Source organism: Marmota flaviventris, chromosome Y (genome assembly GCF_047511675.1).
Source record: "Marmota flaviventris isolate mMarFla1 chromosome Y, mMarFla1.hap1, whole genome shotgun sequence".
Lineage (NCBI taxonomy): Eukaryota > Metazoa > Chordata > Mammalia > Rodentia > Sciuridae > Marmota > Marmota flaviventris.
The window spans coordinates 12,842,281-12,864,088 of record NC_092519.1 but is presented as its reverse complement, the minus strand read 5'-3'; the positions used below and the strand labels follow the sequence as shown (position 1 = coordinate 12,864,088).

The 21,808-nt window shown below is 33.8% G+C and overlaps 1 protein-coding gene and 1 pseudogene across 5 annotated transcripts in view; one reads left to right on the top strand and one right to left on the bottom strand.

Annotated features, from left to right (window-relative positions):
- Window positions 1–1,115: 1,115 nt before the first annotated feature.
- Window positions 1,116–21,808, bottom strand: part of LOC139703460 (zinc finger X-chromosomal protein-like) — a 62,455-nt gene continuing 41,762 nt past the window's right edge. For all 5 annotated transcript variants that reach the window (XM_071606925.1, XM_071606924.1, XM_071606926.1 and 2 more), the window contains 6 exons: window positions 16,332–16,889; window positions 10,770–10,919; window positions 9,178–9,321; window positions 8,715–8,867; window positions 8,208–8,348; window positions 1,116–5,306 (listed from right to left, as the gene is read on the bottom strand). In XM_071606925.1, coding sequence (XP_071463026.1) covers window positions 4,123–5,306; window positions 8,208–8,348; window positions 8,715–8,867; window positions 9,178–9,321; window positions 10,770–10,919; window positions 16,332–16,889 — 2,330 coding nt within the window. In that variant the 3' untranslated portion in view covers window positions 1,116–4,122. The remainder of the gene's footprint in view (window positions 5,307–8,207; window positions 8,349–8,714; window positions 8,868–9,177; window positions 9,322–10,769; window positions 10,920–16,331; window positions 16,890–21,808) is intronic.
- Window positions 5,924–6,525, top strand: LOC139703509 (ORM1-like protein 3 pseudogene; annotated as a pseudogene).

The window sequence follows — 21,808 nt, the reverse complement described above, 5'->3', positions numbered from 1 at the left end:
AGTTTTTGGTTAAGATTTAACGCCCTATAAAAACACTAAGTCAAAAGCAATTTCAAAACAACAAAAGTCACATTTTTACAAAACATTGCCTATTATCAAATTTATGATGAAAGTCTGAAATCTTATTCACTAATATCAGGAATAAGGATATTAAATGATATAAGCTAGATAAAGAAAAAACAAAACAAAACAAAAAAACAACCACTACATGATTCTACTTGGATGAAAGTTACCAGGACCTGAGGGGACTCCAGTAATAAGTTATTATTATGGGTGTAGTTCCAGCTTTGCTGGAAATCTTGTTTCACAATGATATGAGTATGCTTTAATTACTAAATTGTATGCACTGAAGAAGGATTAAAATGGTAAATTTTAGCTAGGCATGATGGTGCACACCTGCCACCCCAGCCTAGCTTGTGTGAAACTAAGTTCAATTCCCAGTACTACAAGAGGAAATGATTGTTTAAACTTCCCTTTGCAACCACCCTTTTCTTGATATAGTAAAACCAACCAATCAACCAAACAACCAACCAGATTTCTGGGCCTACAGTGATTTCTTATTCAGAAGGGATAGAGTAGGTAGGTTCAAGATTTTATACTCCGAACTAGTTTCTAGGTTATAAAAATTTTAATACCACGGTAACATTGGCAATCTCTGGCTCCCACTTCAAAAAGTTACTGCTTTCAAGAATTATACTTTAAAAAACTGAGCAATAATATGTCCTTTTTATACAAGTCTTAAAATTTGTAGAAGATAAAAAAGAAACAGGCAAAATAAGTTGGAAATCATAAATCAGACTGAGAATGTTAGGTATATTAATATGTATTATTACCATGGTCTTTTCTAACTTCTTGCTCTTGCCAACATAGACATTTATGTTCTCTTACCATTCAATTTAAAGTTAGTATTTCAATTATTATGCAAATTTATTCCTACAAAGTAGAGGAATTGTAATATAATCTTTACTTTTAGAGTAAAAAAAAAATAATTACTTTGTGTCATCCAAACTAAAGAGACAGTAGCAAAGCATTGTGAATATTTTTAATATATCACTGACTGTATTTTAAGATATTAACTTTATGTTACATAAATTTTACCTCAAAAATAAGTCCAAGTGTCTCAATCTTTTTTGCTTGTTTTTGACTCCTAGTCTAGATATTGATATTTAGTATGACAAGCATTTAAAACTATATTTTTATATAGCACATTAAAATATTACTAAAGGCCTACAAATTGAGCACAAAGGAACAAGGCACAAATGAGATATTCTACAACAGGGTCTTTTTGCTACAGAGATGTTAGTAATAATCACTGATTCGACAGATTCATAAAATTATACCAAGTGTCTTATTACCAAATTACATTCATACTGAAATAAACTACAAATGTTCTCAAAAACCTCTTAATAAGAGGAAAATTTATCTCAGAAAAGGGAGATGCTAAAACATTAGTTTTAAGAACAAATTCCTCATATGGCTTAGTAGTTATTAACCACTCTAAATATCACTTGTAAATTAATAGGATCATCAGTTTTGTATCTAAGTAACAAAAAATTGAAAACAATTAATAAACATCCTGCATTCCACTGGTAAACAGAAAAAGATTAAACTTACCAAAATTGCACACATATTTTCCTCAATAAAAAGTTTTAGTTTAGTACTGATATCAAATACACTAAACATTTATTAACAAGAAAATATTCTCCTTTTTATTTGCTTGTTATTCTCAAGTACACATTTACAATATTGTCACATTTTCTTTTTATGAATTTCTTAAGTATTTTACAATGTGTACTGAGGAAGACATATAATAATTTTTAATAGGCAATTTTATGAAACAATAACTTATGTTGTTGTAAAACTTTGTGCCATTTTAGAACATTTAACTGAAACATCAACTTTTTTAGCTTTGCTAATCAAATTTAAGAATTAAAACCAGCCTGTAACTAATAACAATATATAACAGTAAGTACAATTTCATGTTTTCTTCATACAAATATATTTTATCATATTCACGTGAACAAAGTATTATTACCTTTTAAAGGTTTCAACATTGTGTTTTAAAAAACAAAACTATGTATGACTCCAGATTATATGAGAAATATGATGTAAAATGTTGCGTTCTTTATCTTTCAGTTTATTTAAAAAACATAAATAACCTAGTTATCTGTATTAATTTTTTATGAAAGTTTTCAAATTCCTAAGTTTAACTTTTCATTTAAATATTTCCTTTTATATTATTTCAGGAAAGTCAAATTCAAAGGAGATTTAAAAGGTTAAGATTCTCACATACCCCAAAAAATAGGGTTTTCAAAACCAGTATAATGGCTAACACTAAAATTGAGTGGAACTATATGTAGAGAAGAAAGAAGGCATAAGAGATTTCAAAATCCATTTCATGGCTTCAGCTGGCATTAAGCTTAAATTCTTAGGGGACTAAAGAATTTGAAACAACAAACATTTATAATCCTATAGATGTAATTTCTGAATGTGAGAATGACAAAGAAAGGTGAAAGTTACATCCAGAAAGTAACAATGGAATGAAACACCATAATGAAGCCAGGAGGCAGCTTATCAAATGGGGAAAATTTCTTCTCATCTTCCACAAGGTGCCACTAATGTGTCAACAGCTGATTTAAAGAACCTACATACTACTTTTGTTCTTCAAAATTCATATTAACCAAATTCTAATTAACAGAATTAATTATTACACATGTGCATAAATGTCACTGACTGCCAAAAAAATGTATCAACTAAAAACCAAACCTGAAAGAACTGGTGATATCGCAAGGCAACAGATTTTCAATATATACTTAAAATACTTTTTATCTTCTAGTCATTGAAGTCAACATATATTATAAATCTTCAAGCTGGCCAACCAAGAAATAAAAAAGCAGGAGGAACTTGCAAACTCTTAAGTTGTAATCAGCATTCTCTTACACTACTTCCTCTTGGTCCTACTTTCCTTGCAAAGATAGTTCCCTCAAGGGATTGTGAGAAAAAAACTAAAATACATATATCTGGATTAACCTTTGAGAAAAAATTTAAGTCTGAAATTTAAACTTTGAAAATACTCTATCTAAAAACACCTTAACTTCCATTTTTTGATTACTGAAGTTAAATAAATACCTTCACTTTTACTAATGTTCTTATTTTTCCCTTCTAATTCTTTAGCCAAATTTAGTTTCTCTGAATAGCAAGATTTAAAAATGATCTCAATATATCCCTAAATCTTTCATGTTATTATAAATTTAGCAGTTTTCATCACAGATGTAAATTTGGGAATTTTTGCATAAAAGCAATACGTATCTAAAATTTAGGGTACATTATACACCAAGCTGCAAAAAATTGTAAGGGCCACAATTTACCTCTAAAATACTGCACAATTAAGTCTCATTTGTAGAACATGACCATTTCAAAACAAAATAGCAAGAAGAAAAGAAACAAGTTAACAAGGCTATGTAAAATTCTTTTGTAAGATTTTTTCCAAAACTTCTTTATGCTGCAAAAAAGATATAAACATTATGGAAAAAAAAAGGTCAAAGGTTTCTTGGGAAGCACTTTCTGCCTACTAAGCAAAATAAAAATTAAACAAACCTAAATCAGTGTTCCACAATCAGCAATGCTAGCAGCTCAAATAAAATGTTTCATTGTCAAGTAATCTGAAATGATTTCCATATCACACTAAGAAAGGATAATAGAATCTCCCACTTTCATCAACAGATGTCTCTAATGTGAAAAATATGTGTGAAAACCAATGAGTCAAAATGACTATTACATTTAGAGTTACCATCTTAAATTATTTTGTCTTAGCAGAGTACATTCACAGTAAATAAGGTAAACAAATGAACAGTAAATATTTGAATACTGAAAATCAGTATAGAATTAAGGATCACTTTTTAAAAAGCAACTTGATTGTTGCCACCTTTCCTCATTTATTAAATAAACTGAATAGAATTCAGAACACTCTAATGAATAAAATGCAAGGAAAAATAGAAGCAAAAATCATGTTTGTACATAGCATAAATCAATGTATACGGTATTGTATGAGAACAAGAATGATAGACTTTAAAATGGTTTTCCTGTTACAAGACCAACATCTGTACAAAGTCTGTGAACTTATTAGGACAGGCTAACTTCTTTGTGATGTCGCATTATGTGCTGGTTCTTTTCCGAAGGTCTTCGGAAACCTTTCTTGCAGTACTCACAACGATGAGGATAGTCTTTTGTATGAATGGAAATAACATGTCGTTTAAAGCCTGAGGCATCCGTAGTGCTATACTCACAGTACTCACACTGATAGACTTTCCGGCCACTGTGTGTCTTCATATGCTTTTTAAGCTCATTCTGTTGCCTAAATCCCTTTCTACATCTCTTACACCTAAATGGAAGGTCCTTTGTATGAACTGACAGAATATGGCGACTTAGTACAAATGGATCTGCAATTTTAAAGTCACAATGTCTACACTGGTGCATTTTTTTACCCTTGTGGGCAGCCACATGTTTCTTGAGTTCTGAAGGCCTGTGAAAGCCTTTATCACACATGTCACACTTATGGGGATAGTCCTTTGTGTGAACTGAAATTATGTGTCGCTTCAAATCACTTGAATTTGAACTCTTGTGGTCACAATGCAAACATTGGTGTGTTTTGCTTTCTTGATGGATAAGAGCATGTTGCTGCACCTCTTTGGTATCTGAGAAAGTCAGAAGACAAATATCACACTTGAACGGCATCTCTTTACTATGTTTAGTTTTTACGTGCGTTTTTAAGTTAGAAGAGTCTGCAGATCTATATTCACAATATTGGCATTGGTATGGTTTCTCCCCAGTATGAATCCGCATATGTTTTTTGAGCTCTGATGGGTGACGAAAACCTTTACCGCATTCCACACAAATATGAGGAAAACTCTTGCTGTGGACTGCCAAAAGATGACGGTTCAATAACCCTTGTTCAGCTGTCTCATATTCACAGAATTTACACTTATGCATTTTGTTGTTTCCTTTTTCCTTATGCACCATTTTGTGAGTAAACAAAGCCCCAGTGTGAGAGAAATGCTTTCCACACTCATCACACTCACTGACTTTCTCTACCTTGCTGGTCAATTTGTGGCTTTCCAAGTGATTATGTAAACTTATCTTTTTGTTGGTAGTGTAATCACAGTCAGTACAGCAATACTTCTTCTTGGCAATGTGTTCAGGATGGTTTTTCATGTGTCTTTTCAAAAAACCTCTTGATTTAAACTTCTTCCCACAAATCACGCAAGGGTAGACAGTCAAGGGATGTCCATCAGGACCAATAATTATTGCTAAGGAAAAAAAATAAAATAAAAGAACATAAGAGATCAAAATCTATCTGTTGTATTTTCTTCAAAACATTAAGTGTTTTCTGAATATTACTGGGCATGGACTCCTACACTTACGGACATTTCTTTCATTGCTTTTCTACATTAGAAACATTACAACCTTACAATAATGAGAATGTGGTTTGCTTCTCTATGATCATACTAATCCTAATCCTTCCAGTTTAAAAAATGAACAAATAAATTAAGTAGTGATAAAACTACATCAACTTATAAAGAAATATGTTAAAAAAGTCATTCATGAATAAAGTTTAGCATTTTTAAATTTATTACAATAGGTGATTAAAACCAGAAATAATTAATCACAGAGACATATCCCCAGCTCTTTTTGAGATGTTTTGTTAAATAGCAAAGTTAAACAGCAAAGACCTTGAACTTGTGATCCTCCTACCTCAACCTCATGAGTGGCTGCCAGTAACCAATCTTTAAAACTTTTCTTTAGGCTGATTCCTCTGGAGCTGCCAGTGGGGTGCTGCCGCCGCTGTTTATTACAGCTGCTAAAGCAGCTGCAGCCCCTGTTCCCGGGCACCCCTCCTGGGCCCTCAACCTCCCGCTCCGCACGAGCAGCAGTGGAGAGGGGTGTCAGGATGAATGTAGGCACAGCACACATCGAAGTGAACCCCAATATGCAGGTGATGAACAGCCGTGGCATCTGGCTCTCCTATGTGCTCGCCATTGGGCTTCTTCATGTCGTGCTGCTGAGCATCCTCTTCGTGAGAGTACCTGTTGTCTGGACCCTCACCAACCTCATCCACAACATGGGCATGTACATCTTCCTGCACACAGTGAAAGGGACACCCTTCGAGACCCCAGACCAGGGCAAAGTGAGGCTGTTGACCCACTGGGAGCAGATGGATTATGGGGTCCAGTTCACAGCTTCTCGGAAGTTCTTCACCATCACACCCATTGTGCTGTACTTCCTAACCACCTTCTACACCAAGTACGACAGATCCATTTTATCCTCAATACTGTGTCTCTGATGAGCATTGTCATCCCTAAGCTGCCCCAGCTCAACGGAGTCCACATTTTTGGCATCAACAAGTACGGAGGCTGCAGCCCCTTCCCCAGCATGGGGTGGCAGGTGTTTGCTGTGATGCTGAAGACAAGGAGCCTCTGGACTCTGACGGAGATGGGGATCACTCCTCTGGGCCTAGTTCCCCCTTGATTCCCCAGTAGCTGACTTGGAGTAGCTTGTAGTGGGTTGGGGTGGGACCCTGGGCTCTACTCATTCTGATTTTTTTTGATTCTTTCCTTTTGCCTTTTGAATAGACTCCATGGGGTGGTCATGGAAGGGGCTGGGCTCCCGGGCTGAACATGGACCTAGATCTCCGGGGTTGGGACAGGAGGCAAGGGAGAAATCCCTGTTTGCTTGTTTACCCTCAGGCAGCCAAAGCACTTTAATGCCTGTGAGGGAGCAGAGGAAGGTACAGCTTCTGGATTGTTTCGTTTTGGTTCTTCAGGCTATAGGACGACAATGTATTTTTGTACTTATGGAAACAAGTGTGTGACAGTACCTCATCCCTCTGGGTAAAGAGCTGTCTGATCCTAGTCCCAGGCTTTTGGTGGCTCCCCTGCACCCCACTCTGGGTACTGGGTGGGAATGGGGAGTGTGATAGGGGAGGTGGTGGTGGGGGCATACATGGCCTGGTTCTGGAGGCAAAGGGCCAGGGCCCTGCCATCTCATCCCAGTGGAGTTGGAGAGAGGGCAGTGGTGGGTAAGGGTGGGGGTAGTAAGCTGAGTCTTAAAAGAATGGGCCTCAGCAAGTGGACATGTGTTGTAAAAGGGGAGTGGGAAGAAGCTAGTCCCACTTCCTTCTCACCCAGAGAATGGTCTTGGGGTAAGGGAAGTGGCTGTGGGTTTGAAACTCCTGGACTGGTGTGAGGGGCGGGCTTGGGTGGAAGAGGCTATGTCACTGTTAGCACAGGTACAGTTTGACACTGACCTCTGTGTGGTGCAAAAGTGTGAGGAAGCTGCAACAAAAACAGGGGACAGTGGGGCCCTTCCATAGTCCCTCACCTTATGACCTCCCTGTTCAGACTGGTGCCAGGCAGGGCCTTTTGAGGGAAGGTACACATGGGGTTCTGAAACCACCTCTACTTGGTGGTGGGCTAAAGGGTCAGGCAGGGTGGTGGCTGTAGCCACTGTCTTAGTCCAAGGAGGGAGACAGGAGGGGCTGGCTAGAGAGGAGGCACCTTCTCCTCTCCCCAGTCCTACTGGGAGCATGTTACATTGAAAAGGTGTGAGTGCCCAAGCCCTCTGCTGGGGGGCCTGAGGGAGGAGGAGAGTTCACTCATTCTGTTTTCTGCCTCCTAGCCCATCCTCACCCCACACATCACAGGGAACTTTCACCTTAAATCTTTCTAAGCAAAGTGTGAATAGGATTTTTACTCCCTTTGTACAGTATTCTGAGAAACGCAAATAAAGGGCAATATGTTCCTGTTAAATAAAAACAAAAACTTTTCTTTAAACATTAAAATTGGTAAACAAAATAATATAGCAAAGAATAGCAAAGAGGTTGACATCTTCCCTACTCCTTTAAGCTGACTATAATTCATATTTGTTCACTTAACGTTAACTAACATAGTTATGATTTATTTTCATTTATGGTAAATCGCCTGAAACTCTAATTAATTTTCCTTGATATCTGGCCCACAGACTGTTCTTTTATCTAAGGAAAAATTCATGAAAATAATTTGAGTTTTGAAATTATATTTTCAAATTCAATACACAATAGCTACATGTAGCTGAGCAGCTAATATGGTATTATGACACTCCTGTGGATAAATACTATTTTCCTCTGAGAGCTGCCCAGCAGAGTTTGTACTGTGGAATTCATGTGTTCCCACCTGTTTGGTACTGCTTGGAATCAGGTCTCCTCCTTTTCTTTGGTTTTTGTTTAGCTAGTCTGCTAAGGCCAGCAGACTCATCTATGTGCAAGAGGGCACTTGCTGTGCCATTCCGGTTTTCAATTCCATCAGAATTATTACCTAACAATGAGCATTAAAAAACAACATTATAAAGTACTGTGAACTACAAAGAATTTCGAAAAAAAAAAAATGATTTAACTACAATGAAAATTAAGTCATGATGCTTAAGAATTAAAGAGATTCACCATTTCAGGAAATAAGTTTTATGGCCGAGTTTTAAGCAAGACCACAGCATTTTTCCAACAGACTCCCTCTGTTGTCTTCCAAATTATGAAATAATAAGCCATATAAAATAAAGCAATCTGAAAGTTATAGACTTATTTTCATATGCATGAAATCATAATACCATTAATTCATATTTCTGAAATCTTAACCACAGAATCCATTTTTCATTGTACAAACATTAAAGAATCATTCAATCCTTACCATAAGCTGCTGCCCATGCAATTGGCATGAAGGCTTTCATTTCACTGTCATCTATCTGCTGTTCATGCACAGCAGCAGCTGCTGCTGTAACAGCAGCATCTTCTTCTCCTACAATCACTTCCATATAAACCTCATCAGTGATCTCAGCAACATCTAAATACAAATTAATAAAAATGTTTTATGAGTTTCAACTCATACACGAACAATATATTAGCAATTTAAATATAGCAGTGAATATTCAACAAATATTGATTGAACATTCCTTGGATTTCACAGTATTTTATTTAAAGCAACAATCTAAGCATACATTAAGAAACACTAATATGATGTTTGGGATAATGTTAGCATAATAAATTTCTTTAGGTATTGCTGACCAAATACTGGTTGCATTAAAAACAAACAAAAAACAAAAAAAAACTTTAGAAACATAAAATTACTTCCCACAAAAAGGCCACCTGCTTACTTAAATCTTCATCTTCTTGTTGGGAGTCATTGACAGTCATATAAACCATCTTTTCCCTAGGAACACGAATAGTGCTGTTCTGATCAAGAAGTTCAACTCCATGATCGTTTTCAGGCTCACTCTCCACAATGTCTACTGTTCCACCTATTAAGATAAAGACAGCTCCAAGAATTTATTTGAATCCTCATTTGAACAGGCTCTTTTTTATATTTTTATGTAACATTAAAATATATATCTTAACATTTTTCATAGAACTAAAAAAAAAAAAAAAAAAAAAAAAACAACACCCACTCTTAAAATAAAGAATAGTTAGAGCAATTTTAAACCAAAAAAGCAATGCTGGAAGCATCATAATACCGGACTTCTAATTATGCTACAGAGTTAATTACACTGCTAAAAGTTGTTTGGTACTGGCATTAAAAAAAAGACAAAGAGCACTGGCACAGAACAGAAAATACAGAGACAAACACCCATCAAAAGTCATCTGATCCTTGACAAAGGTATCAAATATATACACAGGAGAAAAGACATCCTGTTTGATGTCTGGTGATGGGACAACTGATTTATCCCTACGTAGAAGAATGAAAGTAGATCCTGATCTCTCAACTTGCAGAGAAAACTAATCAAAATGGATGAAAGAGCTCAGAATTAGACAAAAACTATTTAACTGCTACAAGAAAATGTAAGTCAAAACTTCAGTTTTTAAGCACAATGACTTTCTCAATAGGAATCTTAAAGCTCAAAAAATAATAAATGGTATGATATCAAATTAAAATGCTTCTTCATAGCAAAGGAAACAATTAGGAATGTGAAGAGAGAACTTAAAGCATGGGAAAAAAAAAAATCTTTGCAAACTATTCTTTTGACAGAAGATTACCACAGTATACTGACTCAAAAAGCTTTACACCAAAAAACTAGATAAAATAATCTAATTAGTATATAGGCAAATAAATTAAACAGACACCTCTCAATAGAAGAAATACAAATTAACCAACAAATATATTTTAAAAATTTCAATAACATTAGCAAATAGGAAAATGCAAATCAAATCACATGAAGGGACTGGGATTGTGGCTTAGTTGGTAGAGTGCTCATCCAGGTATCCAATAAGAGATGGGTGAATAAAGAAAAAGTGATATGCATACACAATGGCTTTTTACTTAGCCACAAAGGAAAATGAACTATGACATTTGTAGGAAAATGGATGGAACCTGAGACCAATACATTACGTGAAATAAGTCCAACTCAGAAGGTTAAGGGTCATATATGCAGAAGCTACAGATGACTAAGGAAAAAAAAAAAGTGAGGATACATCTCATAAAAATCAAAGGAAATCAGTAGAGAGAGTGATCACTGAGTAGCACATGGAGTGAGAGGGGGAAAATGCTGGTGAGTGATACTGGCCAAATTACAGTTTTAAATTGTGTGCAGGTATGAATATTTAACAAAATATTCTATCAATATATATAATATAAAGCACCAATAAAAAATGTGGGGAAAAAGTCTTAAAAGTATCTTCAAAAAAGATACTTCAAATTGCCTTAGTTTTAAATAAAACCATTACACTGAAGAATCTGAAGCCTTCCTCTTACCTAAGTCATCCTCACCAGGGTCAGCTTTAAAAATGTATACCTTGATGACTTCAGGGCAAGTGCCTTCTACTTTACAAGAATCAATATCTGACTCTGCACTGGTATTCACAGCAGTGGAACCATTATGTTCTATTTTGCCAGCATCATCCACTACAGAGGGAAAAATATATCACAAAAAATTAACAATATGCTTACATAAAATATTGCCATTTTTGTACAAATAAAATATAATCTGATTCACATAAGCTTAAATGATTTTAGCTAGACAAGTATTAGATGCAATGAATACATTTTAAATGACTTCTAGGAGTGGAATAAAATATTAAAAGTATTTCTTATAAATCAAACTTCTGGAATTCACAAACCTTAGTAAACACAGTACCATCTTATACATTCACTATTTCTGAATACAACAAAACATTTAAAAATCAAAATATGATTATCAGAAAGATACATTGCCAGGTATGAACTGAAGAATGTATCTATAATGACTGAACTAAAGCTGTGGTGATAGCAAAGATTTAAATTCAGTCTTATTTTTAACAGTGGCTTATGAACACAGAAGACAAATTTTGGAAGCTGAAATATTCTTTCAAATTCCCCATCATGGTCTTTTTCGGGAGAGGGGTTTGTTCTTTCTTTTTTTTGGAATTGCTAAATGAACCTAGGGCTCTGCGAGTGCAAGGCACAACTCTGCTGCTGAGGTATATGGCAGCTCCCCCTATATCATAGCTCCCCCATCACTATCTTAAGAAGCACAACTAAATTCTATTATCAAAATTCTTACATAGCTTACATTACAGATGAACTTATTCTGAAAAAATTAACTCTGAAAAGCATAACTACAGTGACACTTAATTTTAAATTTCTTACTCATTAGGAATAAAAGACCACATGCAAACAATATATTGAATTTTTTTCCTTACTAATTTTTTTCTTCCCTACTAATATGATAAAATCTAATAACTACTTCAGTTTAAATGCAAAAAAAAAAAAAGACCTAAAAATACTGAGCCACTAAAAAATTAAGATTTGGTGGTGGTGGATTTTCTGACACACTAACAATACTTATATTTGCAAACCCCATTTTAGCACACATTTGGTAACAATACTGAAATATCACTTAGGAATACACTAGTTAAATTTTTTTGTACAATTTAAAATTTAATGTGTATATGTTTATGCTGAAATTGTACTCTCTAGTGCAAACTCTGTTAAACTGAAGTAGAACATTATTCTTCTTCAAACTGACTTACTCATGTCATTGAAAAAAATAAAGAACTTTAAAAACCTGTAATTTAGAAAATTCTCTAAAAATAGGATTACCATAGTAGAGTTTGGAATAATTTGGCAAAACCATGTTTTGTGCTATCAAAGAAACAAAAGAAAAAATACCTCACTCACATTTCAAGAGAATAACATTTACAAAGAATACAGCAGGGATTTAAAAATATTACTGAAATAGCATAATGATTTTTAAAAATGTGTTCTTCAATACTGCTGCAATGCAATATGTGAGTGAGAAGTGTAGCCAACTATGAAATGAAAGTGAAGTCACAGAGGGCTTTGTGGAACAGGCAGAAATACTGAATCCTGGAAGGATGGAGATTTCTCAATCTACTTAAAGTCATAATCTGCAGGTATGCAACTAGGTTAACTTATCAATTTAAACATATTCTGTTACTAGGGATTCTTAAAGAGGCTTGAAAACTTCCAATTTCATCATGATGTTTGCTATACCATCCTGCTGACTTAGAAAAGGTCATATGAATTGACATGACCTGTGAATCTACTGCAATGATGTAACAGATGATGAGATCTGAATCCAAATAGAGATAATACATCTGAGATAAATGACCTCACCTGGAATCATAGGAATAAAATGAACATAATAGATGAAAGACTGAGATATGAAGCCACCTCCTAGCCATGTGAGACCGGAAGTAGACACAGATGTGGAGTTATGGACAAAATGTTTCGTAAAATACTACAGTATAAAAAAGAACTGGGCCAACATCAGAGTCCTAGAAATCTTATAATTTAAAAGAAGGAAAAGAAAATTCACAAAGGAACCCACGAAGAGAGAGCTGGAGAGGTTGACAGATGGGCCGGAAAGAAGTTAGAAAGCTTGAATTCCTATTTAAACCTACGTAATAACAGAGCACAAATACAAATCAAAGAAGAATATACAAGTTAAGGAAACTGTAAATGACCAGGCATCACAATGTTCTTGAAGACAAGTTGCATACAGAAGCCATATGGAGGTTATTAAAAAAGGTAAGGTGTAAATTTTTTAAGTCTAATTTTATAATTTTTTCCCCAGGAGATTATATACATACTTCCCTCCAAGACTAGGAAAGGAACCCAGAGCTTCTTCCAAACTGGGCAAATATTCTACTTCTGATCATACCTCCACTCCCACAATTCTAGTTCTAAAAAGAAGAAAAAAGAAGTGTGACTAGAATAGGTTATAGGTTCAAGACAATTTAGTAAACTAATCATTGCTCTTTGGGGAAAATATAAAGACTGATTTAGTGGATGTGGTAAAATCGCAAGGTAAAAATTTTGAAGGAAATTGGAGAAGGTCAAACTAGAGCAAACATGAAGGAAAAAAAAGACTTTATTCTTTTGAGACTCAAGGTCAGAAAGTACATATAAATTAAAATATAACCAAGTTATTTTTGAGGAAATAGCAGTATAAGAAAGGAAAACAGCATACAGTTTTAACAACATGTATACAACAAGAAGCAAAGACTAACAGTAGGTAAGTGAGGGAGAATAAGTTTTCTTGAAGTTAAAAAAAAAAAAATCAGCCTTTCTGATTACAAATTAAACATATTACAAATAAAACCTTTAGGTATCCCTCAACCCTAAACTTGTAAACTATCAAAATGCAAATAGTATTATTAGTATGTTTTATAAAAATAATTTGAGGGCAGAAAACAGGAATCACATCCTAATTATGATTGATATGTACCAGGTTTTTTACTTTTTCTAAGTTAAATATATTTATGCAATCAACTAAAGTTATTTTTCTCAAAGAAGATCTGAAATTCCAAAGTGAGATAGCCAAAATAAATCTAATTTCTCCAGATATCTCATTTCTGAATAATATTAATGCATGTGAAGCTGGTCTTTCTTTCAAACTTTATAAACAATGACTGTAACAGGTACTACAAAATCAAATTTCTTATATTTACAAGGTCAAGATGGATGGATGTGCTTATAAATGTTAAAAAGTTTCCAAGTAATTGGAAAATATCTTTTGCAAATCAAAAGTATCTAATAATTTGGGGACCTGAAAAAATGCCAAATATGTAACCAATAGCCTGAAGTAGAGATCTTTCTGGTAAGTTCCTTTTTAGTATGTAAACATATTTCAAATATAAAACTTACCTGAGGATGACCAAAGCTATTCTAAGAGAAAAAATAAAATTCACAATAAAAATTTCACTTTGAAAAGGTATAGCCCACTAAATATAAAATTATTCTACATATATTTGACCAAAAAGAAAATTGTGAGGTGGCCAGTTACTACTCAAAAATTATAATTTTAATAATTCTTATAAAGCTGAATTAACATGTTTTAATTTCTAAAAAAAACTGTCTTTTAAAAAAAATATAGAAAGCAAAAACTAGAAATTTAGAGGTAGGCCATTACAAAAGAGATGTTAGTTCTAGAAATTAAAGTGGCTTATAACAACTACCTGTACATGACATTTAATAACTACTTTAGTTTTCTAAATATTCCATCTCACTGTTGAGATATGTGAGATAAAACTTGGGGTGGTGTGTGAATCTCTGTAGAGTTAATAAGCTGCTAAGTAAGGGGGAGTAGACAGAGGATTGTCTTTAGAAGTAAGCTTTACTGGGTTAAATTTAACTTTACTGGGTGATTACATCACTTCTCTGCTTCCGTAGAAAATAAATCACAATTTTACTGGAAAAAAAAAAAAAAAATGTTGGATTTGCATTCAAACTGCATATTTTCTAAGTTAATATCCCAACCATTAAATATTTTCCATTTCAGTCTTCTAATGAATGACAGGGATTGTCTCATTTTATTTAAATTATCTCTGAAAATCATATTTTTGCTAAGGATTAAGAAGTTATTAAGGTTTATTTACTACCACCCACCCCAGGAAAACAGTTAATTATCTAATTTCTCCTGAAGCTCTGAAGCTTAGTCTGTCCTACTGTTTAGTACATATACATTAGTGCTTCTTTTCTCATAAAGTAAAAAAACAAGCAAAACCCAAAATTCCTACAGGAGCACAATTAAAAATGTATTTCAGTGAAAACTTGTCTTGCCTTGAATATTCTTTCCTTGATATGACATTCTTATGTAAGGAACTATTTTTAAAAAGAAATTAAAGTGAACTCAAATTTAGTCAGCTTGAACACTGAAAGAAATAACACTATTTAGACATTACACTATGCATAATACATACAGTAGAAAAAAAAATGAGTTGTTTTAAAAATATATATATATATATATACATTATGGACTGATTTAAAACAATGTTTAAAAAAGTATGGCTCATGCTGGGCATGGTGGCCCACGCCTGTAATTCCAGCAGCTTAGGAGGCTGATGCAGGAAGACTGCAAGATGAAAATGAAAGCCAGCTTCAGCAAGTTAGCAAGGCCCCAAGAAATTCAGTGAGACCCTGTCTCTAAATAAAAACAAAAAACAAGGGCTGGCCAGGATGTGGCTCAGACATGAGTGTTCCTGGGTTTAATCCCTGGTACCAAAAAAAAAAAAAGAAAAAGAAAAAGAAAAAGAAAAAAGGGTAGCATAGAAAATCCCTTTCAAATTTCAAAACAAAACAAAAACCTTTAACCTACACACATGTAAACTAAGAAGTTCAGTAAATCAAAGATGTCACATCCAGTAGTGATTACACTCTGGTAAACAAAAGAGAAATTCTTAAAAGCAGCTAAACCAGATAACAGTTATTACATAAAGGTTTTTCTTTTTTCAATAATAATAATAGCTGACTTCTCTCAAAATTGAACTTTAAAAATGAAGGAATAAAAAAATAGCAGGAGTAAAATTAAGACACTTTACTGATGATCAAACCATAGTAATTGAAACTATAAATATTTGCTTAGAGACAGACTCAACTGTTTATATCAAGGCTACTTGAGACTAATTCTCAGTTCTCATTTGACTTGCCCTGGAAACTTAAGGCATAAAATACTTTATTCTCTTTCCTGAACACAAATTAATACATGCAATTCCTTTCTGAAGTAATGCAGGTAGGTTTATCAAGATTTATCTTAATTTTACAGAAGTTTAAGTGAAAAACCTTCAACTATTATGTAATGAGGGAAAGCAGCCTTTTAAAAACACCTTTGAATCTGGGCTTGGTGGTGCACACCCATTACCTCAGCTGCTCACAAACTTGAGGCAGGATGATCAAAAGGAAATTAGCGAGATTCTATGTCAAAAAAGGGATGGGGATATAGTTCAGTGCTTGCCTAGCATGTGAGGCCCAGGATTCAATCCTTAGTACCAGAAACGAAAACACCTCTGATAGTCAGCATACACCAAGACTTACAGGAAATCATAAGGTAATCCTCACAGTTGCTTTTGTCATCATCCTGGTGGTCCACAGGAATTCCATTGGCATCTATGACTGCTTCAGAGGCACAATCTGCTACTAATACTTCTGAAACTAAGTTAGTCGTCAGAGGATCAGTGACAATTTCTGCTTCCACCTCACTATCATGAACCACATGTTCAACGTGTCCAACATTGGACATGTGTATAGATTCACTTGTCAAGACGTGTTCTGGCATGGACATTGAGGTTGAAGTAATGTCAGATGGTAAAACATCATCTGGAACTGTGCAATGTGCTAAAGAAACTTCTCCGGTTACATCTGAATCAAGTACTTGCTCAGGAATGATGACACTGTCAGATACATCAGCTTCCTCTAAAATATCTGAGCACTGAACATCCTCTATAACAACATCTTCAATGACATCTTGGATTACAACAGAGTCTTGTACATCAGGAACAAAGTTATGCACAGTTATGTCTGAATTAGAAACAAAAACAGTTTCTTGTACTTCCACAACAATTTGATCACCATCCATGTGTGTAGAATCAGTTCCTTAAGAATAAAAATTAAGACAATAAATTTCAGGTGAGTAAGTAGGATTAAAAGTCAAATAGTTTTTACTAGAAAACAGTCTACCTTCTCTGGGTTCCTCAAACACTAAAATAAACTAAAGAAATTAAGAAGGGATCTATTTCTAATTCATATAATGAGTAAAAATTAATCCAACATTTTTTTTAGAATATAAACATGAGAAATTCCCCATGCCACTGAACCAAAATCTTTTAAGAGATGACTATAATATATAAAGTAGTACAAATCAAAAAATAAATACACCACTTTTCTTCATTATGTTTTACTTCCACTGCTTCTTTTCTCAACATATAAATTTTCTTCTTTTTACACACACACATTTTTTTTGTTTACTTTTCTCTTATTTCTTCTATTCCACAATTTCTCCAGTTTGTTCTTCTACAACATACTATCAGTATCTATTTGGCAACGACAAAATAACACTTTGAATCTAAGCTTTACAAAACAATCACAGTAGGAGTGAAAAGTAAGATAGATCACTAAGCAAGAGAGACAACTGAGAATAAAACTGGTTGGACAAATAAATGAACACAAGTGCAGCTGCCTAGAGGTAGTAGAGGTGAGGATAGCTGGGATGGGGCCTACCCTAATTTCATCAGTTAACTGTTTCCATCTTGCCTATTCTCCTATATCCCAGACCAAAAATCTCAGAGTAGTTCCTCAGAAGATGAAATCCTTATGTCCATTCTGTAGTTAAAAAAGTAGAAGAGCAAGCCATTGAAAGCCCACAAAGATCAAATGACTTAACCATGATCACAAAATTTGCATAGCATATGCAGCTCAATAAATATCATTCTTTATAAATTCCACAAGTAGAAAAGAAGTCATATCTTTACCAAATAATGTAACAATAATCATAAAAAATACAATACAAAATACTTGGGTATTATGGCTCCTAGTCCAGAGAAAGGCAAACATAGGAGACTTGCATGTGAAATACTCAGATGATTGGCGCTTTGGGTTTTAACTCAGATTAGGACTGAGTCCAAGCAAGGGCCTAAATGAGAAATTCTGTCAAAAGCAATGGCATCCAAGAAACACAAAGCTTCTACCATCTGATTGCTGCCCTGACACATAGATCAAAGATCAATATGTCCAAAACCCAATAGGTTATATGAAGTTTTCAAAGTTAGTTAATGTACACTTAAATTATATATATATTATAATAATGAAAAAAGTTTGCTTTTATTTCTATAAAATTTTTCCAAAATGTTTTATAATGGTATGAAGCAACAGATCAACGTTATCTCCATTCTGTAGATACAAATGTGAAAGCATTAAGTGGCAAGTAAGTATACTAGCAACAGTCTAAATCAGAGGATAGGGTTATAAAACTAAGTTTTGTGATGAGAGCAAGTCTAAGTTTTAGTCTCCTCATTAAAAAAATGAGGACAATAGTACCTGCAATGCATCTCATAGTACTGTGGTCATAATTAAATTAAACGGGAATGTATAGAGATGTCCTGAAAACTGTAATGAGTTTTTTAATCATTATTATGAAATTAAAAACGTAAGTTTTGATATATTAAGCGCCATACTCAAAAATAAACAAATAGTCTAAGTGTTAACCACCTGGACTAAAAATTGCATAGTCCTTTAAACCCTACCTCTTAGTCCAAGTCCCAGGTCTGCATGGGGAAAAACTAAGCTATCAAATTAACCGTGAGGTTTTTCTCTAAAGAACATAGTCTCTTTTTTAGGAAAATTAAAAGTCAATGTATTTAACATGTGGGAAGAACACACAAATGTTTGATGAGTAAAAAGAAAACAACAAATAGAATAGTCCTCAAAATATGTCCATATTCCAGTCCTAGATACTGTATATGGTATGTGATATGGTAAAAGAAATTCTGCTGTATATTTTAAAGAAATAATCATAACCTTTACCAAACTGAATTATCAAATGTAAATTAAAAGATTATGCCAAATTTTTTAAGAAGCACACATACAGAGAATATAGAAAGTATATTAAAAATCCCTAGGTTTCTTGGTAAAGTAGTACTGTTTTAATATACAAACATGGACCACTTATGATTCAATTAATAAAATCATTAAAACCACAAAGTATGAACAATAAAATCTAGTATGCAACAATTTAATCTAGTATGCAACAATTTAAATGTTACATATTCAGAATGCTTGTTAATCTGAAACTATGAACACATTTGGGGAAAGTCAGAAAAAGTCCATCTACATAGTGTGTAGTCTCCTTTTGGGAATATATAAAACTCAAAAATTGTAGAAGTAGGAACAATTAAAAACAAAGGATCAAAAATTATCTACTGGCAACAAAGAAGAAAGAAATGATATGATCCAAAACCAAAACCAAGAGTAAAGAAAATAGTTCCAACATTACAGATGAAGAGTGAAAAAGTAAAGCCTGGGCTATGTTGTAGCAACTGGTTAACTGGCATAAAGAAAAGGTGGTGTGAATAGTAAATTTTTCTCATTACCCCACCAAATCAACCTGACTTCCTCCTACAAAAATTGTTCACAATATAGCACTAAATCCTACTCTAAACATCACAGTTGTGACTCAGATCTCATAGACTACCAGTGTAGTTCAGTTCATAAACTAAAATTGACTATTCTGGATAATTTGAGCCCAATCTGATAAAATAAGTTGCTTTTAAAAGCAGAGAACAAGTGGAATCAGAAAACTTAAGGAGAAGAGTAAGTCAGAGGGATTTCTAAGTATGGGAAGAAACACATTTGCTATTGCTGAAGTTGCAATAAGGAAATCATTAAGAAACACAGGCAGACACAAGAATCAAAGACCTGCTTTTCAACTGACAGCTATCATAAGAAAATGCATTCAGTCAACAACCAAAATTAGTTGGAAATTCATCCTCAGAGAACTTGAAAGGAACCTGACTATGCTGACACTGGATTTCAGTCCCATGAAAAAAAAAGTAGATGATCCAGCAGGCCTTCATGGAATTCTGACCTACAGAAACTATAAGAAAGTTAATACTGTGTATCAAATGACTATGTTTGTTGGGGCTGGGATTGTTTGTGGCTCAGTGGCAGAGCGCTCACCTAGCATGTGCAAGGCCCTTGATGCCATCCTCAGCACTACAAATAAATAAATAATAAATAAATAAATAAAATGAAGGTACTGTGTCCAAGTACAATTGAAAAATAAATATTTAAAATAAACATCACACACACACAAGCTTCATTCTTTTGAACATGAATGCTAACAACCAATAGAATCTAGAAGAATGGATCAAAGTACAGAAATCCTATAGGAACTCAGAATCTGTGTATACTATATTTCCCTGTATACACAGAGCAGAAATCTAGTCTTTGAAAAACTGTTTATAAGGTCTCAAAAGGAAGGGAGAACCAGCTTACTAAAGAGCACAGAAAGAAGTACAAAGATCTGTATTCTGTAATGGCAGACCTTAGAGCAAAATTTTGTCCTATAATTTTATCTCAAGTATAATTTTAAACAATAAACTCAGATATTTAACTCAGGAAATTTCAGCAAAATGTTGAAGATGTGGCCTTGTTTCTTCTTGCTGTTTATAATAAAATTCAAAAAGAAATATTAATTGTGGAGAGCGCCATTAAATAAAGTCAACAGAACTCAACAATTTGGGCAATTCTCTCAGCTTATACAGATGGGAGAGGTAAAGAGAGAAATTTCATATTAAGATGTGTTTTTAGAAAAAAGATGTTTTTATACAGAAATGAAACTAATTTAAAAAGCATTGTAGATAAGCCTCTTTCTTAAAGCAAAAAATATCCATGACACACAAGAACATTTTATTCCAACAGCAATACTGCTACCTACTATTGAAAGGAATAGAGAAAGTACAGTATAAAGACTACAGGATTCCCAAAATTTCAGGGACAGAAAACAGTGCGGAAAAATTATTTGACTACAAGTGCCTGCTATATTTGATGAAAAAAATAAGTCAGATTCAGAAGGAGCCACAGTCTATAAAAAACTATTATCAGGCCTAGAAATACAGAAGGTGATAAGGCAGATTTCAAAATTTCTTTATGCTGATGACTCGCATTTTACCTTCCATTTCATCCAGTTTGCCTCAAACATCCTAATCTGTCTTATCACTGTATGTCCGAAATAGTTCTTTATAAAACTTTAGTTCTATAGGTCAACAAATGAAGTGGAACTGCATCCTATATGTTTTACTTAATAACTGATGTTGGTTTTGATGTTATTTGATACTTATGCAGTTATCTTATTTTGGATTCTATTTTCAAAATGGGAACCCTGGAAAAAGGTCAATGTATTTAACATCTGGGAAGAACACAAAAGTTTGATGAGTAGAAAGAAAACAACAAATAGAACAGTCCCCAAAATATGTCCATATCCCAGTCCTAGATACTGTATATGGTATGTGATATGGTAAAAGAAATTCTGCAGATATGACTAAGGACATGAACCTAAGATTGGGAGATTATTTTAATGGCTCCAATCTAATCATATGCACAGTTTTCTGGCTGGAATTAAGGTGATGTGATATGTGGACAGACCAGAAAGATTCAAAGTGTAAAAGAAAATATAATCACTATTGCTTAAGTGAGCCACACACAGAGTACAAGAAGGAATAAGGACAGCCTTTAAAAGCAAAAACTTATCCTGGCTGATACACTGTATGGAGGAAGAAACAGATATCTCTCTCTCCCTTATGACAAAAATTAATTTGGTCCAAAGTATACTTCTACTATGCAGAATTCTGATATATATATATATATATATATATATTTGCTTTGTTTTAGTTTAGCGAAACTGTAAAAAATATACTACTTACTAAGGAAATAAAATTAACAAACTTAGAACACTTTTTAACAGTACCTAGGACAACTGGGAAAATTAGAAAAAACTGAAGTTAATAATAATATTTTAA